Source organism: Chelonoidis abingdonii, chromosome 1 (genome assembly GCF_003597395.2).
Source record: "Chelonoidis abingdonii isolate Lonesome George chromosome 1, CheloAbing_2.0, whole genome shotgun sequence".
Classification (NCBI taxonomy): Eukaryota; Metazoa; Chordata; order Testudines; family Testudinidae; genus Chelonoidis; species Chelonoidis abingdonii.
The window spans coordinates 243,345,554-243,370,066 of NC_133769.1; the positions used below are offsets into that span (position 1 = coordinate 243,345,554).

Sequence of the window (24,513 nt, forward strand, 5' to 3'; positions counted from 1 at the left end):
TTTCTTATGACCAAAGTAAGGTGACGCATAGTAGATTCTTGTATGAAAATAATCCTTCTAGTGGTCCGGTAACACTGTATTTTAACAATAAATATTATATGTATTTCTCAATAAGTACTATGTAAGCTTGTGCTGGATCACTAAGATTCAAAAGGTGTGTTGTTTTTTTCCAAAACTAACAACTCACTGGATTCAAGTTACTCTCTGATTTTATTCTTCACTATGTGTGCAACTTAATTCACCACAAATTTACAGCTTCAGAATCAGAAGTAAGACACAGTCTGTCTAAATCCATATGGGGAAAAGTGGCTAGAGAGCAGAAATTCACCTACAAGAGTTGATGATTTCTGTCTGCTTTATAACCCACCAAAAGATCTGAGAAACAAAAACAACTTGTAACTGGAACTGTGATATAATCAATCATACTGCCCCCTTTAGGAGATGTGAATGTAAAATGACCCTCAAATCATTGCCCCCTCTGCCATTCAAAACCTCCCATCAAAATCTACTTTAAGTCTAGTTCTCTGCGGATTTTGAGCTTCAACCTTCTTTGAATGAATTTTCCTCCAGGGCAGATTGGCAGAGGCCCCAGAAGTTTTTCTCCTTCCTCTGCAGCGTGGGGCATGGGTCACCTGCTGGTGGATTCTCTGCAGCTTGAGGTCTTCAAACCACAATTTGAAGACTTCAATAACTCGGACATAGGTTAGGGGTTTGTTATAGAAGTGGACGGGTAAGGTTCTGTGGCCTGCTTTGTGCAGGAGTCAGACTAGATGATCATATTGGTCCCTTCTGACTTATGAGTCTATGAGTCTATGAATGGCTTGTAGGTCTTGAGCAATAGGGTTTAAGGCCTGGCTGTTTGGTTTCGTCTAAATAACAGAATATAGTCCAACAGATTTTTCTTCTATGACCTGTTCACTTATTTTATTTAAAGGAACAGAAATTCTTTCTGGTTGTACATTCATAGACTGTTTCCCTTTAACTTTTTCTATTGAATGGTCTCTGTCTAAGAAAAGCTCTCATACTCCAGACTTTCTTAGCCATGCATTAGTCTTTAAACTCCACCTCCACGCTCTCTTGCGAACCTAAATTGGAGAGCCTTTTTATCTTTTAAAATGTGTCTTCTGGGTAGAGAATAAAACACTGATCATCTAGTAATACGCATATGTGGTACTGCAAATTGGCTTTTGACTGTATCTTTTTCCTATTTTTTTTTTAAACAGGGCCACTGATCAATAGTACTTAGAATTTCTACCCCCTTAAATCAGGGGTACTTTCATTTAGACTGGGTTGAAAAGATGAAGCAAATCAAGACTGCTTACTAACCTAAGAGGTATAGGAGGGATAGCAGGAATAATTTGGAAATTGTCACCACAAGGCTTGTTGTGATGGTCATAGGTCTCACACCAGGGCCATCAAGCTGTTCTAGAACAGAGCTGCTGCTAAACAATCTACTCAAATTAACAACTAATAATGAGGGAGCCTCAGGGAAAACGCTTCATTTAGAATTTTTGGAGTCATAAATCCCCAGGATAACCTTGAGATCAAAGAAAGATTCTTTGATTTCTGAAATATCTTTTAATACTAAAAGGGGAACAAAGAGAGCCCAGGGAATTATAGACCAGTCAGCCTAACGTCAATAGGTGGAAAGATCCTGGAACAGATTATTAAATGGTCTATTTAAGTTTAACTCACCAGTTTGTGCCAGCTTTGTCTTTAGTACTTCCCTATACTTCCCCATATCTCATTTTCAATTCTAGATTCCAAGTGCAGATGAGCCATGAAAGAAGTCTCTAACTGTACTTAGTACAAAGTATTCGTGCATCTTTGCTTTGGCAAGTTTCTATTTTCTAATGCCAAGGCTGACTTCAGGTTTGCAAAGTGCTGTGGGATGATAGGCGTGGGTGGGCAGAATTGTTAGACAAGCATAATACATTCAGGTAACATAACTTCCCAAAACCTATGTGAGTTATATTAATAGTTATTATATGTATGGTATTAATGTGGTGTATATTATGCAAAGCATATATGTATTGGCTAATACAGTTGAATCATCCAGCAGAAAGTAGGGGAGTGACTTCTCCTCTAGCAGCACCTCTTAGGCTTCTCTACTCACTTGCTGCTGCTGGAACCACTGCTCCACCTCTGCGCTGCCCTCTGCACCAGCCTGGTCTTGGTACCTCACTGGCTGATCTCTCCACTACTGTAGCCTATAGGATTAAACTGCTTGCTTGTGTGTGTGTATGTGTGTGTGTATAAAATATAGTTTATTGTAATAGGTTTATAGATTTATATTAAATCTGTAATGCAAGAGACCTACAGGCCATATCCTGTATGTTAAGCTAAGGCAAAGTTAGCACATCCTATATTAAGACCTTTTACCCAGAAATGTAAAGTTGACCTATAACTTGTTACCTAAATAGATAAATACCCATGCCTATGTCTATGACCTTTTATCTAGACCAATAGACAATGGAGAATGGAATGGGGGGTTTTCAATGTTGTACCCACAGACTTAACAGGTACACCACAAGGGAACTTATGTACATATGGGCATGTCATCAATACACACAAACATACTAGCCTATAGAGAAGCGTACCTTAACATTTTGTGGTTGAGGAATGAAATTTGGGCATAGGAGGAAGGATTTCTGGCACTTGTGCCCTATAAAAGAGGTGACCCACCTCGCTAGAGCGCTCCTCTCTATTATTCTCACTTACTTCCTCCACTATCTCTATCTATTCTATCTATCTACGATGACCGCTAATATTAGTAGGCTGTACTTGTTGTTCTTAAACGTTAAGTTTCAAGGGAACTAGGCTAAGCTTCATTTCCCTAAGTTGTTTTCCTAGTTTGTTTATTAGGTTTTGATTTTAAGTTTGTTAGTCAAGTAAACCCTAATTTAGTTTTGATAGCTCTTAGAATTAGATTTTTCTAAGCACTGCATCCCTCACTCAAGAATTGAGAAACCTGAACTGCATGGCTGGTCCTGTGTCTCTTACCACCAGGTTATCAAGGAAAAGTGTGAGTATATTAACCAAAGCTTTGTTGCATATAATTCTGTATTATCATATGTATCTTTCGAATAGCAGTAATGCAATTGTAACTTTGTAACTCTGAGTATTTCACCATTTACTTACTATTATTGATTTTAATAAGTCTTTAAAGCTATATCTGTCTGTGTGAGCTTCCTGTCATACCCCCAAGGGTCATTTGTAAATTCTGTGGAGCCTGATTCAGGACAAGAACTTTTATCTTCTGATCAAACAGATTGACAAGCCTAAAACCCATACTATTAATATTAATTATTATTGATATGAATTAATTTAAATAAAATAATTGATCAATTAAATTAATATTATTAACACATCCTAAATCAGACTACACTACTCAAGTAATTAATCAAAGCTAGACTGCTCAAAATACTAGGGGTATAAGAGGATTTTTGTATGTGAAAGGAATTGATAAAGCTGTATCTATTTTCTTATGTTATTAAAATGTTCCAAAAAAATTCAAGGAGATACACTAGTACATAGGTAACTAGGTGATTGGATGGAATGCTTTAATTCAGAGGTCCTCAAACTGGTGCTTCATAAAGAACTGGCTGATCACATGCTAAATTGCATTAAAAATCACCAAGACACATTAAATACTCGTACAGTATTAAACAGTTGCTATAGTTCTAACAGGGTGTTACATGATTGTGAATAGAAGGTGATCCATTGAATTGTGAATAGGAAGGGAAGTGTCAAAGTGACCATCTACGTAATAAAATGTGATCCATCCTGTGGTTCAGTGTGGCAATTCTCTTTTCTGTAAAACAAAGGGGAATCAGTAGATGGGTAAGCTACTGAGGGGACAGCTGAAGAAAATCCATTTTAATGGGATTGAAACAACTAAATTTGTTCCTAAGGAGGATGGGCTCATGGTAAAACTGAAATAAGTGCGAGAGACTTAAGTAAGATAAACCAATAATGTTTGGCGGGTTAAGTAAGCAACACTTCACGTTTCTAAAATATCTTCTATTGCCTTGTTATTTAACAATAGGTGGAAAAGGTATGGGAGGCTGGGAAGGAGGGATCCGTGTGCCAGGGATATTTAGATGGCCAGGAGTGTTACCTGCAGACACAGTTATTGATGAACCTACAAGTCTTATGGACATTTACCCTACGGTGGCTTACCTGGCTGGAGGGATAGTGCCTCAGGACAGGTACAGAAATTGCAAAACATATTCACTCCTTTTAAATTTCCAATATGGAATCTTTTTTGAAAATGATCCCAATGTTAGATCTCAATATTGAATGTTTATCATGTGATTTCCAGACTACTTTTTCAGATCCCTAAGCTGTATATAGTTCATATATAAATCTTTTACATGCTTGAGATTCACCCCTTTCTCATAAATATTCCTTGTTCCAAAAGTAAGTTTTCAATTGTGTTTTCAATTGCAATGACAGTCTACAGAACTTGTTATCCTGCAGCTCACTGCAGTTTGGTGACTGCCATTCTCTCTATCAACATTAGAGTGATGGATGGCTGGAACCTGATGCCTTTACTGCAGGGGTCCATTCAGCACTCAGAGCATGAGTTCCTGTTTCACTACTGTGGCATGTATTTACATGCAGTACGGTGGCACCAAAAGGACAGTGAGTATAACGGGTCTTCCAAAAACAATGATGGCTACGATCTCTAGGAAAGCATATGTATAGTATCATTCAGTATTAACATAGGATAGATTTTAGCTTTGCAACAAGCCTGGGATAGGAGACTGTGTGTAGTTGTTCCACCTAGGAACAGTGCAGGTACCCATAGAGCAGTAAAAATTTGCTGCTGTTCTGCATGTATATTTTGATATACATGCTACGGGCACAAGTATGCTGACTAGAATATTGGGTGCAAAACCAAGGTTCTCCCTGCTCAGTTGCTCTGGGAGGGGCAGTATTGGCTTAATCCTGTTTGGATGGACCGAGTTCTGAATACCCCATCCAGCAGTATGAAGGCAAAACTTGGCACCTTGTGTTACAGATTAAAAACTTTACTTGTTAAGTTCTGAAAATATGTTCAGTGCTGAAAGACCTTTCACTCTTCTAATGCCATTTTATGTCTATCAGCATCATCTTACATCTGGTTTCTCTCCTACCAGGTGGTGCACTGTGGAAGGCTCATTATGTGACTCCAATATTCCAGCCAGAGGGTGCTGGAGCGTGTTATGGAAGAGGAATTTGCCCATGTTTTGGGGAAGGTGTAACCCATCATGACCCTCCTTTACTCTTTGATCTCTCCAGAGACCCTTCTGAGGCCAAACCTCTATTACCTGCCACTGAGCCCCTATTTGACACAGTAACAAGCAGAATAGAAAGAGCTGTTCAGGAACATCGCCAGACACTGACTCCAGTCCCACAACAGCTCTCATTGCACAACATTATGTGGAAGCCTTGGCTACAGCCATGCTGTGGGACATTCCCATTTTGCTGGTGTGATAAAGAAGGTGACAGTGCACACCCTGCTCTGTAAAGAAAATATATTGAAGGTTAACTGTATGAAAAGCTTTAAAATCAAGTGCTTTTTTTGAGCAAATATATTCTCTTTTTGTTGATTTAGGATTACACAGTTGACTAGCTGTATGAAATAGGGTTTAGTGAAGGCCATTTCATGAAACAAGATTTCAGTCTACATGGACCAAATTAATATGTTCTAGTATGACAAGTCTTAGGAGTATCTATCCACTGCTGAAGATATAGCTCAGATACATTGCAGTGTGTCAAAATTAAAGATGCTGTAGTAACCATAACTTTGAATCTCTTGAAATTTGTGCTCAGCATCATTTTTATACTGAATTTCTATTCAAGGATTTATTACCAACTTTCTAGCAAAGGGCTGCCTGCAATGTTTCAGCCCATTTGGTCATATGTAAGACACATCCTGTGTAAAATACTTCCCCACCCCCAAAATAATTTCCTTTGATACTCCATGGAAGAAGAATCCCTTAGTCCTTCCCTAGCTCCTCATAGAGGCTCCTCTAGGTGATTCTTCTATCTTGCAGCTAGTTCTTCTAGCAACAGTGGTGATGGCAGATATATCCTCTGGCTATGCAGTAACTGGTTAGTTGAGGGATTAGCTCTCCCATGGAGATTATTTGGGGAATGGTTCGCCTTTGGTTCTTAAAGAGGACAGGCCTCTTCTGGCTGATGGCAATCTCCCCTAACTGGTCTGGGGCTGTCAGTCCAGTCCCTAATGCATTGCTTAGAGCATGGTGGAGGATGCAAGAGGGAAGGAAGCTCCCTTTTCAGCAGCTTCCAGAGGAATGGGTGGCATACCTGGCATGCCTGAGTGAGCAACACTCAGCCCCAGACCCAACCCTAGTGGAGGCTGAAAATTCTAATATGCACAGCCAGTCTTAGTACTGCGATAGAGGGCTGTGTAAGTTATTCTAGCCACCACACTGCAGTGATAACTGATTCCTGCTGTCAAGTAACAATAAAAATAATAAGGACTCAGATCCTGCCCTCTTACTGAAAAGCCCATGGGAGGGCTCAGATGGAGGGAATCCCTGTGAGGATCCCCTAACGTGAATTGCCCCACATCATTTAGACCAGCTCTGACCCCCACTCCCATCCCTGGCGGCACATCTCCATGGAAGCCATACTAACAGAGCTGTCGACTGCCCACATGATGGTGGAAGGGGCAGGGCTGTGCAAAAGAGATAATATCTTAAGGCTGCATTATTTTGCTGATTAATTTATATGGGGCCAAAGGGAGTGACTATGTGGATCCTACCCAATTCTCATAGACCACCCAGACTCCTCCACCTTCCCCTTGGATATGTTTGATTTGGCTATATATAAACTATGAATATAAACTATTAACAGCTGTAAGACTCTGCTAACCTATGAATTACTAGATGGAAACTTTCTCTTGCCTGCTTGGAGCATGTCTGAGCTAATTTCTCAGCTTTTTCCTGGCTTCTTTTTTGATTGGCTTCTACTTATTAGGGCCAAGATTTTAATGGTATTTAGACATTGGTGCCTTCAGCATTGTAACATATAACTGATTTAGGAGCCTAACTCCCCTTTTCTAAAGGGATTTAGGTACTTTGGAGTCAAAATTCCATTCATACCTACATGGTTTTTAAAATTCCAAAACCTAAGCACTTCATTTGACTCTTTCTACATTTCCTGATTTCTGCACCTTGCTGAGATATCTTGTATCCACTTTGGCCCTCTAAACCTATTATGTACTCCTCAAAATATATCTAAGCTGAGAATGTGTGCCAAACTTTGAGTAGAAGCAGCGGTACAATCTCACCATTCCTGAATTCTGATCTTCACCCCAGCTGATTATTAGTGGCCAGGCCAAGTCTGACTCATCACATGGGCTGCGTCAGATCCTACTCTATCCATACTTCCTTTAAATAGTTCTTATTTAGGGTGCATTGCAGTAATGGTCTGTGCAGCCATTCCTGGTGTCACAGAGGATGAAACACCTTTTTTGGCCAGATTTTCCAAAGGGCTTACTACTCAATTGGTCTTTGATAACAATGGGAGCTGTGCTTTTGAAAATCTGTCCCTTTTAGGAACCAAGAACCCCAGGGTTGGAAGCTGAGTGGCAGTACTTGTGGGAAAGAGCAGAGAAAGGATCTGTTTCTCTCACTGTGGCCTGCAGAATGAAAAAACTAAACAGACTGCTTTTAAAAATGTGCTCCACGCTTTTTCTCTAGAGAGGAATTTTCCCTCAGTCCCTTACAGAAGTTTACACTTTTTAAGGAAGATTCTAATTTGCCTTTATTCCCTCTCTGGCCTTTGTAACATTAGCTTTGCCAGGGCTCCCTTTCTGAGGGTTCCTGCTTCCGGATTTGCAGTGCAGAAATCTGGCTTTCAGATGGAGGTCGGTCCGCAGTGTTCTGCCACTTGTACCAAAGGGTCACATTCGGAGACCTTTCCTTTGTCCAGAAGGCGTGTAGGTCCAGATCCTCTGGAACATGGTCAGAGCTTTGTATTCTTTGTGCCCTCTGCACAGGCTCCCAGGTATTTCTGAGCCATATTCTGTTTTAATCCAGTATTTTATTTACAGTCTGTTTTAAAATAGTAAATCCTAGGCAGTAAAAGTCTGTTTTTCTTGACTTTTGTCTAGCTTTCAAGTTAAATTGCAGGAGAGAGATCACTTGATCATTGCCTGTTAGGGTCACTCCCTCTGGGGCACCTGGCATTGGCCACTGTTGGCAGACAGGATACTGGGCTGGATGGACCTTTGGTCTGAACCAGTATGGCCGTTCTTATGTCTCGTCTCTGCTGGCTCCTATCTGCCCTTGTCTCTAATCATCTGCTTAATCAAAACTGCTACCCAGGGGCGACACTTTATATGGGCTCGTGGTGCCTGAGCACCAGGAATATTCAAGGCTGGGGTCTGTCTCCACCAATATTTGGAGCTGGGTTTCACTCCTGGCTCTGCCCCCACATGACTCAGAGCTTCCTTGCCTGAAAAAAACCAGCCCGTGCCTCTCTCCTTTGCTTGTGCTGCAGGCTGCCTGCCCCTGCTTCTGCCTAAGGCTATAGAGAGCAGCGGCTGGCAGACTGTTGGATCACCTCGGGAGGGAGAGGGGGGGAGGAGGCACACATGTGCTTGGGAGCCCTCTCTCCTGTCCCCGGCACCCACGTGGAGGAGACACCAAGGGGACTTCCGGCCAGGAGATGGACATCTGGAGTGGACCTCAATCACCTGAGCAGCTGCTGGGGCTTTGATGAGTTTTGACCCTGTGATCCACCCCGTCCCCCCTGCAGCCTGCACTCCTGCCCAACGCAGGGCAAGGGGTAGCCCCATCCCCAGTGAGGCTAGGGTGAGGGGCAGCAGGCTGCAGCAGGGGAGGAAGGAAGCCTCATGTGATGGCAGTCCCCCCAGCACCCACACAGCCACCACTGGGGAGATGGGGGAGGGGGGCTTCCTAGACCTGAGCTGCTGGGGCTAGAGTGAATTTTGTGACACCCTATCCCCCCTCCAGTCACCATCCTGCAGTCCCTACTCCTGCCCCACGCTGGGCAAGGGGCAGCCCTATCCCCAGTGAGGCTATGGTGAGGGACAGCAGCAAGGGAGGCCACACATGATGGCAGCCCCCCGCCCCAGTACCCACTGTAGGGGAAGTGAATGGGCTTTCTGGACCTGAGGGAGGCCCTAGGAGCATATGCAGTGACTGTGGTGCAGAGCGAGTGTGCTGCCGGCCGGGGGGGGGGAAGAGGAGGGGTCCCTCCCCTGGAGCTTGCTGCTGTCTGGGGGCGGGGGGTGGAGTCCTCTCTGGCCGTAGCCCTGGGGCAGCCTGTCTGCACCCCAAGTTCCTTATCCTCAGCCCTGCCCCACTCCAGAGCCTGTGCCCCTAGCAACTCAACCCTGAGCACCCTGCTGCACTGTGAACCCCTCATCTCCAGCCCTACCCCAGAGCCCTCACCTGAGGGGAAAACTGCAACTTAAAATTTGGTGGTTAGTTTGGAGTATCATTGTGTTTAGCACAATACTTGATTATTTTACACCCTTTAAAGTGCATAACTAGTCATATACAGGTGTTACAAAGTGGGAATGTTCTTAATGTTTTCTCTGAATACTGTGTGGGTGCCTCAGTTTCCCCTATGCATGTCTCAAGGATCTAGATGGTGGGATAAGGGTGTGTGATTGTTGTAGAGCCCTAGAGGGCCAGTGTGATGCCATCTGCACAGAGAATGGACGAAACCCTATCTCCGGGCAACTGATGGCCTGGGCCGCTCTCCTGCAAGGTGCCAACTGAAGGTGTTGGAGAACAAAGAGATCAGGTAGCCTCCTAATGCCTGGAAAAGAGACAAGGGCCAGAGGAAGGAGTGTCAGTGCCTGTGCGGACTTCTGGGAAGTGCATGGTGTGGAAGGGCATGCTGGGATGCTTTGGAACTACTCCATACAAAGCCAGTTAGGACTCCGGGGGAGCCTCCTCTCTCTCAGCATACTATCTCCAGGGCAAGAAGCTTACACCTTCCTGGGTCTGACCTCAGAGCATTCAGCATGCCCTTCCACACCATGTGCTTTCTGCAGCGAGTCTGCCCAGGCAGGTCCTGGGGCAACCAGAGGTCCCTGCACCCCAACTCCGCAGTCAGACGTGACTCTCAGCCAGCTGGTAAAACAGAAGGTTTATTAGATTACAGGAACACAGTCTAAAAGAGAGCTTGTAGGTACAGAAAACAGGATCCCTCAGTCAGGTCCATCTTGGGGGTTGGAGAGTCCAGACCCAAGTTCTGGGCCTCTCCCCATTTCCCCAGCCAGCTCCAAACTGACACTCCCTCCTCTGGCCTTTGTGTCTCTTCTGGACAAGGAGGCCACTTGATCTCTTTGACCCCAACACCTTCAGTTGGCACCTTGCAGGGGAAACTGAGGCTCCCACACAATATTCAGAGAAAACATTAAGAACATTCCCACTTTGTCACAACAAGTGCAACAAAATATAATACCGTATATTGAAGCAGGCAAGTGCTGCTTCTGACTTTCCACTTTTAATTGACCTTTGTAATCTTGTGGTGCCGACGCGTTGTAGCTTCATTTTATATCGGCTTACAGTGAGGGAGCAGGGGGCACCACCATTTTGAGCACCACTAAAAATTATACAAACCTGCCGCCTATGCTGCTGCCTTCAGATGGAGGTAGCACACTGTATCATAAACGGGGAAAACAACATGTGAGCAGCCTTATGAAAGGACAATAGCAATTCATCCCTATTTCCTCTCCTCTCCTGTCCTTTGATCTCTACAAACTCAACTCTTCAGTTTGGGATTTGCTGGATTGTTGGAAGTACAGGTACACTGGGGAAAAGTTTGCTTTCAATTTCATCGTCAGTGGACTTACTGTGCATTTATACTGGTGTATCTAGTGTGCACAACTCTCAGATATATTTCATGTGATCTGTAGTACTTCTTTGATTAGTTTGCTCCTACCTGTCCTATTTTCCTCATACATCTCATTTGTTTCTATCACTGATTTTCACCATTCTCTTTTCCTACTCTCCCATCTGAAGGAAAATCTTCAGGTTTATAGATTGAATAGCGCCTGCTGGCCCCAAGCTTTATCAATCACGTAATCAGACCTCCTGTGTGTCACACGCTGTTGTGTTTCACCCAGTTATCACTGTATTGAGGCCAATTACTTGTGCTTATGTAAAGTATAATTTATGTAAAGCTAAAGCATATCTGCTAGAAAGACATCATCATAATTTGATGACATCTTTCCTTGGTAGTTTGTTCCAATAGTTTATCAGCCTCACTGTTAAAAATATGCTCCTTCTTTCTTCTTTGAATTTGTCAGGCTTCATCATCCAGCCATTCGTTCTTGTTATTCCGTTCTCTGCTAGATAAAAAAGCCATTCAATACCTAGTATTTTCTCTATCAAGGTATATATGCACTGTAATCAAATCACCTCTAGATCTTGTTTTTGATAAGCTAAACAGACTGAGGTCTTTTTAAGGTTCTCGCTGTCATATTTTCTCCAGCCCTGGAATCATTGTAATCTTTTCTGCACCGTCTCTGGTTTTTCAACATCCTTTTTACAATGTGGACACCAGAACTATGTGCAATATTCTAGTGTTGGTCTCACCAATGCTGTATGCAGAAGTAAAATCACCTCCATACTCCTACTCACTACTACCCTTTTTGTATTTCCAAGGGTAGCATTAGATCTTTTTGCCACAGTATCGCAGTGGAGCTAATGTTCACTATGCTTACTTGTCCACTATGACTCCTAAATCCTTTTCACAGTCACTGCCTTACAAGACACAATTGCCCAGCTGGTATTCCTTGTTCCCAAATGTATAACTTTGGTATGTATTTGGCTATATTAAAATACTTTTGCTTTAAAATGGGCCCAGCTTACCAAGCGATGCAGATCCAGATGAATCTTGCAGCTATGCTTACCCTGAAATTCTGCACATGTAATTTTCCCTGTAAAATTCCATTACGTTAAAAAAAAAATTCTCTCCTGATCGTTTCCTTTTGCTTGTGGAGCTTATTCCTTTAACCTTTTGTACGCATTCCTAGACTGATCATTTCTCGCTTGTGATTAGACAAGCAGTTTAGGATGCCAATCTCTCATGTAGGCTTCATTCCACTTGAAATTAATTTAGGGTGACCAGATAGCAAGCGTGAAAAATTGTGCTGGGGTTGGGGGTAATAGGCACCTATATAAGAAAAAGCCCCAAATATCAGGACTGTCCCTGTAAAATCAGGACATCTGTCACTCTAAATTAACTAGAAGGGACAGTTTGGGGTTTTTTTTAAAGGAGGCTATGGTAATGTTTTGACAGCACGTAAGTTCTTTAAGAAACATGAGTGGTTATGCATGCTGTGGGTGAATGAACAATAAAAATATTGTTTCACATGGTACATTCCACTTCCAGATTTCCTTTTTACCCTAGCCTACTCCAACAATAAGTACCAGTAATTAGATCTCACAATGACTTGTTACATACTTGAGGAAAATACTTCTGAAAGGCCATCATCTCTAGGTATGAGTACAGCAGCTTAGGGCATCCATTTGAAATTATAGGTGGAATGTACATTAGGCAGCAAAATTCAATTACACTGAGCAGGAATTTACTTTGGGTTGATAACTCCAGTGTCAAATATTTAGAGGCTTGTGATGTGCAAACATTAAGGGCTAGGACACTTGTAGATATTAATAAAAGCAGCTTTCATAAAATCAAACTGCCTTGATTTTAGTAGTAGGAGAAAAGAGAGAATTATTCCTGTCTGTCCATTTCAGACAAAAAATGCTTGCATGAAATAACCTGTCCTTCTAGGGGCTGTTATTTTTCCTCCGGTATAGTGGATTGCCCTCCACTACCTTGCACAGCTATTACTGTATCACTTTTTGCAGGAGTTCATAATAGCAGTACAACATGGTGTAACTTTTAAGAGCTATTCTCAACTGCACTGTGATCAGCAGCCTCCCTTCTTGAGGATAAGTAATATGAGTACAGAAGCTCCCCAACTTATGCAAGCGTTCTGTTCCGGAACGCTTTGTGTAAGTCGAGTTTTGCGTAAGTTGGGAACGTATCTCTGACAATTACGTGCAAAACAAAAAAAAAGTGTACAGAATTTACAGAACTTTTTCTGTAAACCCAGATTTCCGTAAATCGGGTTTGCGCAACCCGAGGAGCGTCTGTACGTGGAATTCTCAAAGTTGCATTCAGACCCAAATTTCTCACATGACAATACAAAGCCACAAATTATTAATAGACAGTTACATAAGGACAAGAACTTTGCTCTCAAACAATTCAGTGGCTGCAGCTGCATGTTCCTTATTTCCAGTATGAAGCAGATTAATCTTTCATACCATTGAATTATTTCTAACTATGTTTTTGTTTCTAGCTTGTTTGAAAGGTGACAGCTATTCTTTCCATACATCATATTTTTGGAGTAAACATCTTGACAGCAATCCTTTAAAAGCTAATGGCTTAGAAGTGGATTGATATTGGGGGAGACTTTTCTTGTGCAGTACTATGGACCTGCTACTGTCCTTACTCCAGCAAAATTACTGATTCTCATAGACTCATAGACTCGTAGGTCAGAAGGGGCCAATATGATCATCTAGTCTGACCTCCTGCACAAAGCAGGCCCACAGAAACCTAGCCCATCGCATTTTTAATAACAACCCCTAAACACATGACTGTGTTATTGAAGTCTCAAATTGTGGTTTGAGACCTCAAGCTGCAGAGAATCCATCCAGCAAGTGGACCCATGCCCCACGCTGCAGAGGAAGGGGTGAAAAACCTCCAGGGCCCAAGCCCTGCCAAATCCGCCTTGGAGGAAAATATCCTGTCTGACCCCCAAATATGGCGATCAGCTACCGAAGCATGTGCAAGAACCTACACTGCAGCCAGCACCCAGGAAAGAACTTCTCTCACCGAGGGACTTTGGTAGTGAGAGAAATGTGAGGTCAGGCTAGATTAAGGTACTTTAACTGACATTTGAAAGCCGCTGAGCCATTCCTTCAAGAGGCTGACCCTGTTCGAGACAGACGTACTTGTATAATATGAAGTATAAAAATGGGATTTTGGAGCTTAAGTCAATTTTTAACAACCCAGAAACAGTCATACTGGGTCACACAAAGGTCCATCTAGCCCAGTATCCTGTCTTCCAACAGCGGGCAAATGCCAGGTTTTGCCCCAGAGGGATGAACAGAAAGGTAATTCATCAAGTGACCATCCCCTGGTCACCCATCCCAGATTCTGGCAGAGTCTAGGGACACCATCCCTGCCCATCCTGGGTAATAGCCATTGATGGACCTATCTTCCATGAATTTATCTAGTTCTTTTTTGAACCCTGTTGTAGTCTTGGCCTTCACAACATCCTCTGGCAAGGAGTTCCACAGGTTGACTGTGCATTGTGTGAAAAAATACTTCCTTTTGTTTGTTTTAAACCTGCTGTCTATTAATTTCATTTGGTGACCCCTAGTTCTTGTGTTTTGAAAATTTTACCTTCAGACTATAATCCTGTGGCCAGCATGAAAGTCAGGTAAATGGGATAAGGAATCTTCACACCATGCAGGCCCCTAGTGGGAGACTTTTGCAGAGCTCCTCCACAAAGGCAGCCCAATGACTAGAGTAACCTACTTGGGGGCAGGGAGACCAGTACATGGAAGGAAGGAACAGATGGGAGGATACAACAACGGAGCCGCTGCCCTGCTGCCTCCTGTTCACAATGGGCCCTGTGGAATTTAGCGGTACAGCAGAGGTGAAAGTAAGCTGATATGGTCTGGTATGGCATACCAGTAAGAAAGTGCTGATCATACCGGAAGGGCTGGTGATTTGGGGGGACAGGGACAAAAGGGGCAGCTGCCCTGGACCCCAGCGATTTAAAAGGGCCCTGGGCTCCCGGCCCCCGCCACCATTACCCTGGGGCTCCAGTGGCGATTTAAAGGACCCAGAGTTCCTGGCTACTGCTACCACGCCTATGGTTGATGCCCCAGGCCCTTTAAATTGGTATGGGCCAGGCAGTGCTGAAGGGCTGGCTGGGGGATTTGGGCCCCGGCCCTGCCCCTTCTGCCAGAGGTCTTGCCCCTTCTGGGGGCCCAAAGCTGCCCAACCCCCACCTTGCCCAGTACCCCAGCAGCCCTGCATACTGGCAAGTCATTTAAGTTACTTTCACCCCTGCTCTACACCCACCCCTGTATCTAGTCCCCCGCTTCCTCATGCAACAGACCCGCTGCCAGCAACACTCTTCTCAGCTGTGGAAGCAGGGGCTACGTTTTGTCCTAAGTTAATTCAAATCTTGAATCGTATTAGCATTTCCCTTGTGAACAGTACAGTGGTTCATACAGGTAACAACTTAAGTTGTTTTACTGTATTTCAGGAGCTACCTGTCCGCTCTGCTGGTATTATGGATATTTCCAAAGACATGTGGAATGAGTGTGGCTGTGGATTTTAAACCCAATATTTTACTGATAATGGCAGATGATCTTGGCATTGGAGACATAGGTTGCTATGGTAACAATACCATAAGGTAAAGGCTCTCTCATTACTGTATGTATGTGTTTAATTTTTTCAAGTAGGTACATGTTTTACAGGCATAAAATAAGACGCTCCAGCCCAATGACTTTACAGTCCAAGGCCCCAGTCTTTCAAACACTCATGCATGTACTTAACTTGATGCACATGAGTAGTCTTCTGGTAGTCAATGAGGCCAGCTCACATATAGCTAAACCCATGTGTAAGCACCTGCAGGATTAGGGCCTACATAACCAATACAAATAAAAATGGGGGAAGGAAGCAATATTATTATTTCCACTCGATCTGAATTTCCTTTTATTTTCTGGTGTCAGAGTGGTAGCCGTGTTAGTCTGTCTCAGCGAAAACAACGAGGAGTTCTTTGGGCACCTTAGAAACAACACATTTATTTGGGCGTAAGCTTTCATGGGCTAGAACCCTCTTTCTATTTCTTTTATTTTCTGTCCATTAACCTCTGACTACTGGTATCGTTATTGTTTACCCCTTGTCTATCTCTACATATATCTTACACTTTACCCACTTCTAGTTTTTTTATCTATAAACCTTGCTCTTTCTGTGCTATGCTTTTCCTCCAACCCTCATCCATTTTCTCACTCCTTTCTCCAGGCACATGAGGCCTCCACCCACTGGATCCTGTGGGCTGGCACTCACTAATTTCCTCATGAGGAATGGCCCACAAGGCGTGTACTCTCCCAATGAGCTTGGGTCTGTAGCAGCAGCAGACGAGCATGTTCCCCCTGAAGAAGCACTGTCTTTTTTATAGGCAATCCAAGAGAGGTGGTAGGAGGTCTCCTCCTGCCTCACATGGCGGTGCTGGGGTTGCAGAAAGGAGCACCGTAGACTTCCTGTCTCTGTTATCCAGATCTGCCATTGCTGGAGGTAGAAAGGTCTGAAAGGCCTGTTTCCCTCCTACTACTGCTGCAGTCCTACCTCCTGGGAGAGTTAGAACCTTATAAAAATATTATTGTGTAACTATATTATTATATGCTGCCATATATAATCCGTAGTGTCAACACTGAACAATAACTGCTTGGCTCACAAATGCGCCAGATACCAGATAGGAAGTTTTGGTTCAGTGAACTCCAAAATATAGTGTTATAAAATGGCTGCTAAAAGTGACATACAGTAGAACCTTAAAGGTATGAACACTAGAGTTATGGACTGACTGGTCAACTGGACACTATGTGAAACCGGAAGATACCAATCAGGCAGCAGTGGAGACAAAAGAAAAAGAGAGAAAACAAATACTGTACTATACTGTACTGTGCCTGTATTGCATCTTAAAGGTAGGCACATCTGGGATGCCTGTCCTCACCTCATCCCACCCCAACCCTCACGCGCGGGGCAGCCACTTATGTCTAAGAGTGAAGATGCTGGGTCTGCCAGCCCAAGGCAGCCAGCAGAACAAGATCAGCACTGGGGTCTGCACTGTTTTCACATCTTCCCCCTCCCCCAGCTGGGACAGGGATGCTGTTTTCACACACCCCTCCCCTGGCTAGGAGGGGGACAAAGTTGCAATCTGACCCAGGGAAAGACACTCCCTGCAACAAAGCTGCAGGCACTGAGGAGTGGGTTCAGCTGCTGCTGAAACCTGGCTTGAGTGTCAGCTGCTGGAACTGGAGCCGAACTGCACTTCGTTCAGAGTTACGAACATTTTAGAGTTACAGACAACCTCCATTCCCAGGGTGTCCATAACTCTGAGGTTCTACTGTAGTCAAAACATTTGAATGGGAAATCCCTTCTATGTTCATCATCCCACTTACACAGATAATTGCAGTAGTTTCAGTTTTGCAGATTAAGCTATATTTGAAACCAGTGGCCAGATTTGTACCTGTGGTAACTCATTCAAATCAGTCGAGTTACTTCAGGGATGAATTTGGTCCCAGTTCCCAAGTGGTGAAAGGTTCCTCAAGCACTGAACCAAACACATTCTTAAAGTACATATAGCATAAAAGAGCAATGCTTCTAGGGAAATCATTTGAAAGCTAAGTTAGTTTTGATCAGTGCTTCTCAAACAGGGGTCGCTGCTTGTGTAGGGAAAGCCCCTGGCGGGCTGGCCCAGTTTGTTTACCTGCCTTGTCTGCAGGTCTGGCCGATTGCAGCTCCCATTGGCCTGCAGCAGTGAACCGCTGCCAGTGGAAGCCGCGATTGGCTGGACCTGCGGACAGGGCAGGTGAACAAACCGGCCTGGCCTGCCAGGGGCTTTCCCTACACAAGCAGCTACCCCAGTTAAATCAAAACCAGTGTTTCTCAATCTTGTAATAAGTTTCATGTATGTATCCTTCAACTTGCTACCTACTTGTGTTAACATATGACTCTCGTTTGTTCTTTGTAGGACCCCTAATATTGACCAGCTGGCCAAGGAAGGGATAAAACTTACTCAGCACATTGCTGCAGCTCCACTTTGTACCCCAAGCAGAGCAGCTTTCCTGACTGGCAGATACCCCATCAGATTAGGTTGGACACATTTTTAGTGACACAATGCTGTCTATGTAAACAGCTCTGGTCATCAGTAACAAGTCAGCATCTACCAAACAGTCCCCAAATAGTGAAATAGAAAATACTGTAGTAATTTTCTATCCTAAGCAGAAGAAAATACTCTATTGCTGGTATCTTAGATTCTGATGGTAACTTTTGGTAAGCAATGAACTTTTGGGGGTGGGGGGTTAACATCATTTTACAAACCTTCAGCATAACTATATCAGAAAAGTGAGAGTCACATTTAAGTGTATTACAGTAGGATTGAAAAGATGCCAATGTAAAATGAGATTCTTCACATCCTTAGCTTTTACCAAGAATGCTGCGCCCACTTTTTAGTGTTCTGCTGAGCTTGAAAGCTATGGACAAAGGGAATACAGTGGGTTCTAATGAGCAACGGTCAAGCTGTGACAGTTTTGAAAACCCTTCCCATTTCTTTAAAATCTTTTTCAGCGGTTGATTGACATACCATAATAATTTCTCAAAAGAGTGGAAGATCACAAAATTATACAAAAATAGAGAAATTATTTTATTTTAGGTCAACATTGCAAGGGAGCAAAGGGCTGTTATCAGATGAGAATATTAGCTATTTTATAGATTCTAGTTGTGATTTGACCCTATAAAGAGGCCAAATATGTTAACTTTTAGCTTTTCAGGATATTGTTGACAGCTAATTGTTCTTTGTAGTCCTGGCAGTCTCTTGAGGAAGAACTTGACTTCCCTGTGCTGTTTTGAGTGGTTGTGTCTTTATCATATACTCATATGTCATTTGCAGGCCTTCTAACTACAGAACTATAGAAGTGCCTTTTAAGCTGATACAAATGTGAACACTAGCACAAAATATGTGAGAGTTATAAACTGTGTGGTATGCAGATTTGACATTGGTCTTAGCTTGCCTAAAATTGTGTATGCCAAAGACATGGAGGAGATAAGTATACTTTTGTGTTTAAAGCCTAGGGACTGGGTTTCATTCCTTCCTGCAGAATGAGGATAATATTTATCTGCCTCACAAGGGTGTCATGAAACTTAATTGACGTTTGTGATGAATTCTGCGGTTCTTGGGTGGAGATCTATCTGGCCCCATTAGTGCAAGGCATTACTGAGTGCCTTGCAACCTTCAATGTATGGAAATATTATCCGCATTTTTCAAAAAGAGAACTGAGGCAAAACAAGACTAAGGCCAGAAGGGATAACCTAGTCTGAGCTCCTATGTATCACAGGCCACCAACACCACCCAGCACCCACATGCTAAACCCAACAACTGAAATTAGGCCAAAGGATTACAGCCCACAGGACACTATTATGTGTCACAGGCAGAGAATGAAGAGGGACGATGTGCACCAGAGCCTGCGGCCCCTGCAGTGATATGAAAAAGACTGAGTGAGATATACCCAGAAAATTCTGGCAGGTGACCCACATGCTGCAGAAGAAGGTAACCCCCCCCCCCCCAAGGTCACTGCCAATCTGATGGGAGAAACTTCCTTCCCAACTGCTCATACAGTATCATTTTGACCCTTAACATGTGAGCAAGAACCAGCCAGCCACACATCTGAGAGAGAGAATGCTTGGTGCCACCTCAGAGCCCTGGCCCACTCTGTCCAATGTCCCGACTCCAGCTTGGCCATTCCTGATGCTTCAGAGGAAGATTAAAAAACAAACAAAAAAACCTCCCATTGGGGTATGGGGTTCCTTTCCTGACCCCTGCAGGTGGACAGCTGAAAGCCTGAAACATGAGCTTTAGGAACATAAGACATAAACCAGATGTCAGCCCCAGGATTGCTGAGATTCTCCTACCATCACAAGTAATTCTGGCAGACAATTGCACTCCTAAATCTGTCCAGCTCTCTCTTGAAACTAGTTAAGTTGTTTGCCCCTGCAACGCCTGTTGGGAGGCTGTTCCAGAACCTCACCCATCTGATGGTTAGAAACATTTTTCTAATTTCCAGACTGAATTTGTTCATGGTGAGTTTATATCTAACTGTTCTTGGGCCGACATTCTCCTTTAGCTTAAATAGCTCTTCACCTTCCTTGGTATTTACTCCCTTATGTATAGAGAGCAATCATATTCCCTTTTGACCTTCTTTTTGCTAGACTAAACAAGCCAAGCCAAGTGTCTTCTCATGAGAGAGGCTCTCCATTTCCCTGATCATTCAATTAGCTCTTATCTGCACCTGTTCCAGTTTAAATTAATCTTTCATGAACATGGGTGACTAGAATTGCACACAGTATTACAAATGAGGTCTTGTCCAATGGCATTAATACTTCTCAATTTCTACTGGAAATGCTTCGCCGGATACATCCTAGGATTGCATTTGCCTTTTTCACAGCCACATCACGTTGGTGACTCATAGTCATCCTGTGATTGACCCCACACTCAGGTCTCTCTCCTCCTCTGTAACTTCCTACTGATGAGACCTCAGCTTGTAGCAGAAATGCTTATTAGACCTGAAGTGTGTTATGTTGAATTTCATCCCATTTGTATCACTCCAGTCTTCCAGGTCATCCAGATGTTCCTGGATGTAAAGGTGCACGGCTGGGGCTCGACCCTCCCTGGGGAGGAGGGGAGCCACACCGGCCTCACTGCACGTCGTCTGAGTCTGCCCTTTCTTCAGGGCTGAGCGACTCTGCAGAGTCGCTTGGGGCTCCGGCCTTCTGCTACAGGGTGGAGCAACAAGAAAGTCAGCTCGGGACCTCAGGCCCTCGGTCTCGGGGCTGAGGGCCCACAATGTTCAGGCAGCTCAAGCCCTTTGGTGCAGGACCGAGCAGTGGTATAGTTTAAAGGGGCCCAGCCCTTGGTTCGGGCAGGGCACCAAACACAAAGTTACAGAGGCTCAGACCCTCTTGACTCAGGGCTGAGCAGACAACAGTTCAGACAGCTCAAGTCCTTTGGTGCAGGACCGAGCAGTGGTACAGTTTAAAGGGGCTCAGCCCTTGGTTCGGCGGGGCACCAGACACAAAGTTACAGAGGCTCAGACCCTCTTGATTCAGGGCTGAGCAAACAAACACTAGACTTAATGGCCTCCTCAGGCCGGGGAGAGAGCGGGGTTCTGCCACCCGAGGGCGGGTGGCAGGGGAAACGCAGGCCCACCCACTCCACTGCGTTCCAGCCCAGGGCCCTAGTAGCGGCTATCACTGCTAATGGTCAGTGGGGTTCCTGACCGCAACACACTGACATGGGTTCAGGTATATTTGCAGCCTGACTGGAGTCGGCTGCCCCCGGGCTACTTCCAATTTCCCCCTCTGGGTCTACCTGATCTGTGGCATCAGCCCCCAGGAAATCCAGTAGCATGGGCCCCTCCCAGCCGGGGCTGGGCGGTAGGTCTGGCAGTACCTCTGGGAAGTCTGGCCAGGCCTGCTCCGGGGGTTCCTCGGGATAACAGCAGGGACGGGGCGGCTCCGGCAGCTCCTCCTTGTAGCGGGCGCGGAGAAGCTCCGGCCAGTCAGAGCAACTGCCCTGGGCCTCAGCAGCTTCCCAGTCACGAGCACCCTCTGGCAGGTCTGCTCCCGACAGCAGCTGGGCTCCAACTGAGCGCCGCCTGCCGGCTTTTGTACTTCCGGGTTGCCTCCTGACCCTCTGAGGGGCGGGTTCACTGCCCTGTGGCCCTGCCCCCTTAGGCGTCTGGCGGGGAGAGGAGGGGATCCACACCGCCTCGCTACACTGGGTAACATTCCAATCCTCCTCTGTATTGATGATGCCTCCCAACTATGTATCATCAGCAAATGATCATCATTAGCACACTTTTACTCTTTTTGTACCAAGGTCATTAATAAAAATATTGAATAAGATTGGTCCCAAGACTGATCCTTGAGGAACTCCACTAGTAACCTCCCTCTGATCCAATAATTCACGTTTCAGCACAACCTGATGCCTTCTCCCCTTTTAGACAATTCCACATCCACCTTACAATGCTTGTACTGATCCCCTCCTTCCCTAATTTAACTAAAAATTTCTCATGTGGTACCATGTCAAATGGTTTACTGAAGTCCAAGTATATTAGATCTACTGCACTTCCCTTATCTAAAAATCAGTTATTTTCTCTCAAAATCAGGTTAGATTTACATGATCTATCTTTGGCAAACCTTTGTTGCGTTACATCCCCTTTACCATTTCCCTCGTTTAATTTAATTATTCTGTCCTTCACAATTTGTTATAAAGCCTTGTATACTACTGAGGACAAACTAACTGGTTTGTTATTTCCCCGGATCACTTTTTTCCCCCCTTTTCTTAGCTATAATACAATCTCAGGAATTCTGCAAGTCACGTGGCACTACCCTGGGCTCGATACAGCTGTCTGTGACAGAGCAGGGAATGGAACCCAGGCTTCTCAATTCCCAGGTTAATGCCCTAAAGCATGGGCCATCCCTCCTCTCTAATGCAAAAAAAAAAAAACAGTGCCAAATATTATTTGTTTATTGTAAAATATTGTCTTGCTTTGTGTTTGACTCACTGAAGTGCTTGGATACCGCAATAATGAGTGTGGTGCAAATACGTCCCTTAGTATATAAACAATTTGGGACTTCTACTTTTTATTCTTATAGCCTTGATCCTGCAAGACTTATGTGGCTGTACTTTATGCTCCATGAATAGTTCTTCTAGTTTCAAAGTTAAGTACATGCATAAATCTTCTATGCAATGTAGTTATAGCTGTGTTGGTTCCAGTACATTAGAGAGACAAGGTGAATGAAGTAATATCTTTCATTGGACCGACTTCCATTGGTGAGAGAAACTAACTTTTGAGCTAACACAGAGCTCTTCTGTCTCATTCACCAACAGAAGTTGGTCCAATAAAAGATATTACCTAACACAGCTTAAATCTTGGCAGGAGTGTGGCCTAACAATGAAAAATCAAGCAGAAAATAACAAGATGTATTTTATTATGTACTGCAGGCATGGCTTCCAGTAATAGGTATCGTGCCCTGCAGTGGAATGCTGGGTCAGGAGGACTTCCTGTAAATGAAACCACTTTTGCCAAGGTGCTGCGTCAGCAGGGTTACACCACGGGACTTATAGGTATGTAGGAATATGTTTTATCATGAGTAGGCACAGGAATGATTACCCGAATGTTTGGGAGACTTTATTTTCTCTCAGCTGTCTGTCAGTCACACACGTGTAGCTCCGAGCGGTGAAAAAATTAACTAATAAATGCAGGTGTCTATATTAATAATAGTAATCATACCTTATAGACTTTGAGGCCAGAATGGACTATCGTGATCATCTAGCTCTTACGTAGTGCTTTTCATCAGTAGATCTCAAAGTGCTTTACCAAGTAGATCAGTATTATTATCTCCATTTGACAAATGGAGAAACTGAGGCACGGGACTTGCTCACGGTCACGCAGCAGGCCTGTGGCAGAGCCAGGAATAGAACCTAGATTTCCTGCGTCACCGAGTGCTCCATCCATTAGGAAACACTGCCTCTCTGCTATTTATGATAACTTTAAACTCATCCTATATTGTAACAAACTAGTACTATTCAATATTTGTAGTGTGGTAAGACCTAGAGACTCCCAATTGGGGCTTGTGCTCCTAATGTGGTAGGTTTTTTACCCACACATAATGAAAAGAGAAGTCCCCACCGCAAAGAGCAAATATTATTATTGGACATTTAATCATCTGTACCCAATGGAGCATAAAATAGGAGAAGTAAAAAATGTCACAAGAAGTGGCGTGGTTACAATGATTAGAACAACTGAGCATTGTACTAGGTCCAGGAGCTTTTCCAAAGCTTAACAGAACTCTCTCAGTGCTTCCTTTGATAGAGAGAGAGAGAGAGAGAGAGAGAGAGAGAGAGAGACACACACACACACACACACACACACACACACACACACACACACACACACACACACACAACACACACACACACACACACACACACCCCCCCCCCCCCCCCCCAAAGGAAGGACTTGAAACATTTAATTTGGCTTTGGAGGGGAAAAGGGATATAGAAATTAACAGCAAGTAGGTAGTACGTAACTGGCTAATATAATATGTTCCCCACTCATAGATAGGTGAGCCAAGCCGTGTTCAGAAATAGCTTGTTCTGTCTCTGGATTATTAAGTAGCATTTAAAAATGTGAAGTACAATTTAAGTGTTTGATGCTATAGCGAAGAAGTCAAGTCATTGGTACTGTTTGCCTTTGTAACCCCTAATGATAGGTGAGAAGAGCGGGTGCTTTTGTCTGAAGACTAATCCAGGAATTTATTTCTTTATTTACAGATCACAGAATAAAAGCAAACAATAAAATATGAGTATATAGACACACAAGTAGAGATGCCAAAAAATCCTAGGACATGAAATCACTTGAATTTGCTTATTGATGAATCATCATGAAAAAAGAGAATATTTTGATTTTTCATCAGAATATTTTTGTGCTGATTGATTTAGGTGAATTTCACCCTTTCACTTGATGGATCTAAAGTTTTTGAGACTCGTGAATCTTTCAGAATGTGCTGGGGTTAATACATACCCAAGTATGTAACCCACATTTTTTTTAAATTAAAAAGTGAGGTAATGGAGGAACCAAA

The 24,513-nt window shown here is 43.8% G+C and overlaps 2 protein-coding genes across 2 annotated transcripts in view; both read left to right on the top strand.

Moving 5' to 3' along the window:
- Positions 1-5,768, top strand: part of LOC116820864 (arylsulfatase D-like) — a 29,797-nt gene extending 24,029 nt beyond the window's left edge. Inside the window, exons 9-11 of the mRNA XM_032773598.1 lie at positions 4,049-4,211; positions 4,526-4,647; positions 5,145-5,768. Coding sequence (XP_032629489.1) covers positions 4,049-4,211; positions 4,526-4,647; positions 5,145-5,515 — 656 coding nt within the window. The 3' untranslated portion in view covers positions 5,516-5,768. The remainder of the gene's footprint in view (positions 1-4,048; positions 4,212-4,525; positions 4,648-5,144) is intronic.
- A 2,050-nt stretch (positions 5,769-7,818) lies between these two features.
- The window catches only part of LOC116820854 (arylsulfatase D-like), a 31,889-nt gene continuing 15,194 nt past the window's right edge, over positions 7,819-24,513 (top strand). Inside the window, exons 1-4 of the mRNA XM_032773578.2 lie at positions 7,819-8,025; positions 15,353-15,502; positions 17,843-17,964; positions 22,874-22,996. Coding sequence (XP_032629469.1) covers positions 7,880-8,025; positions 15,353-15,502; positions 17,843-17,964; positions 22,874-22,996 — 541 coding nt within the window. The 5' untranslated portion in view covers positions 7,819-7,879. The remainder of the gene's footprint in view (positions 8,026-15,352; positions 15,503-17,842; positions 17,965-22,873; positions 22,997-24,513) is intronic.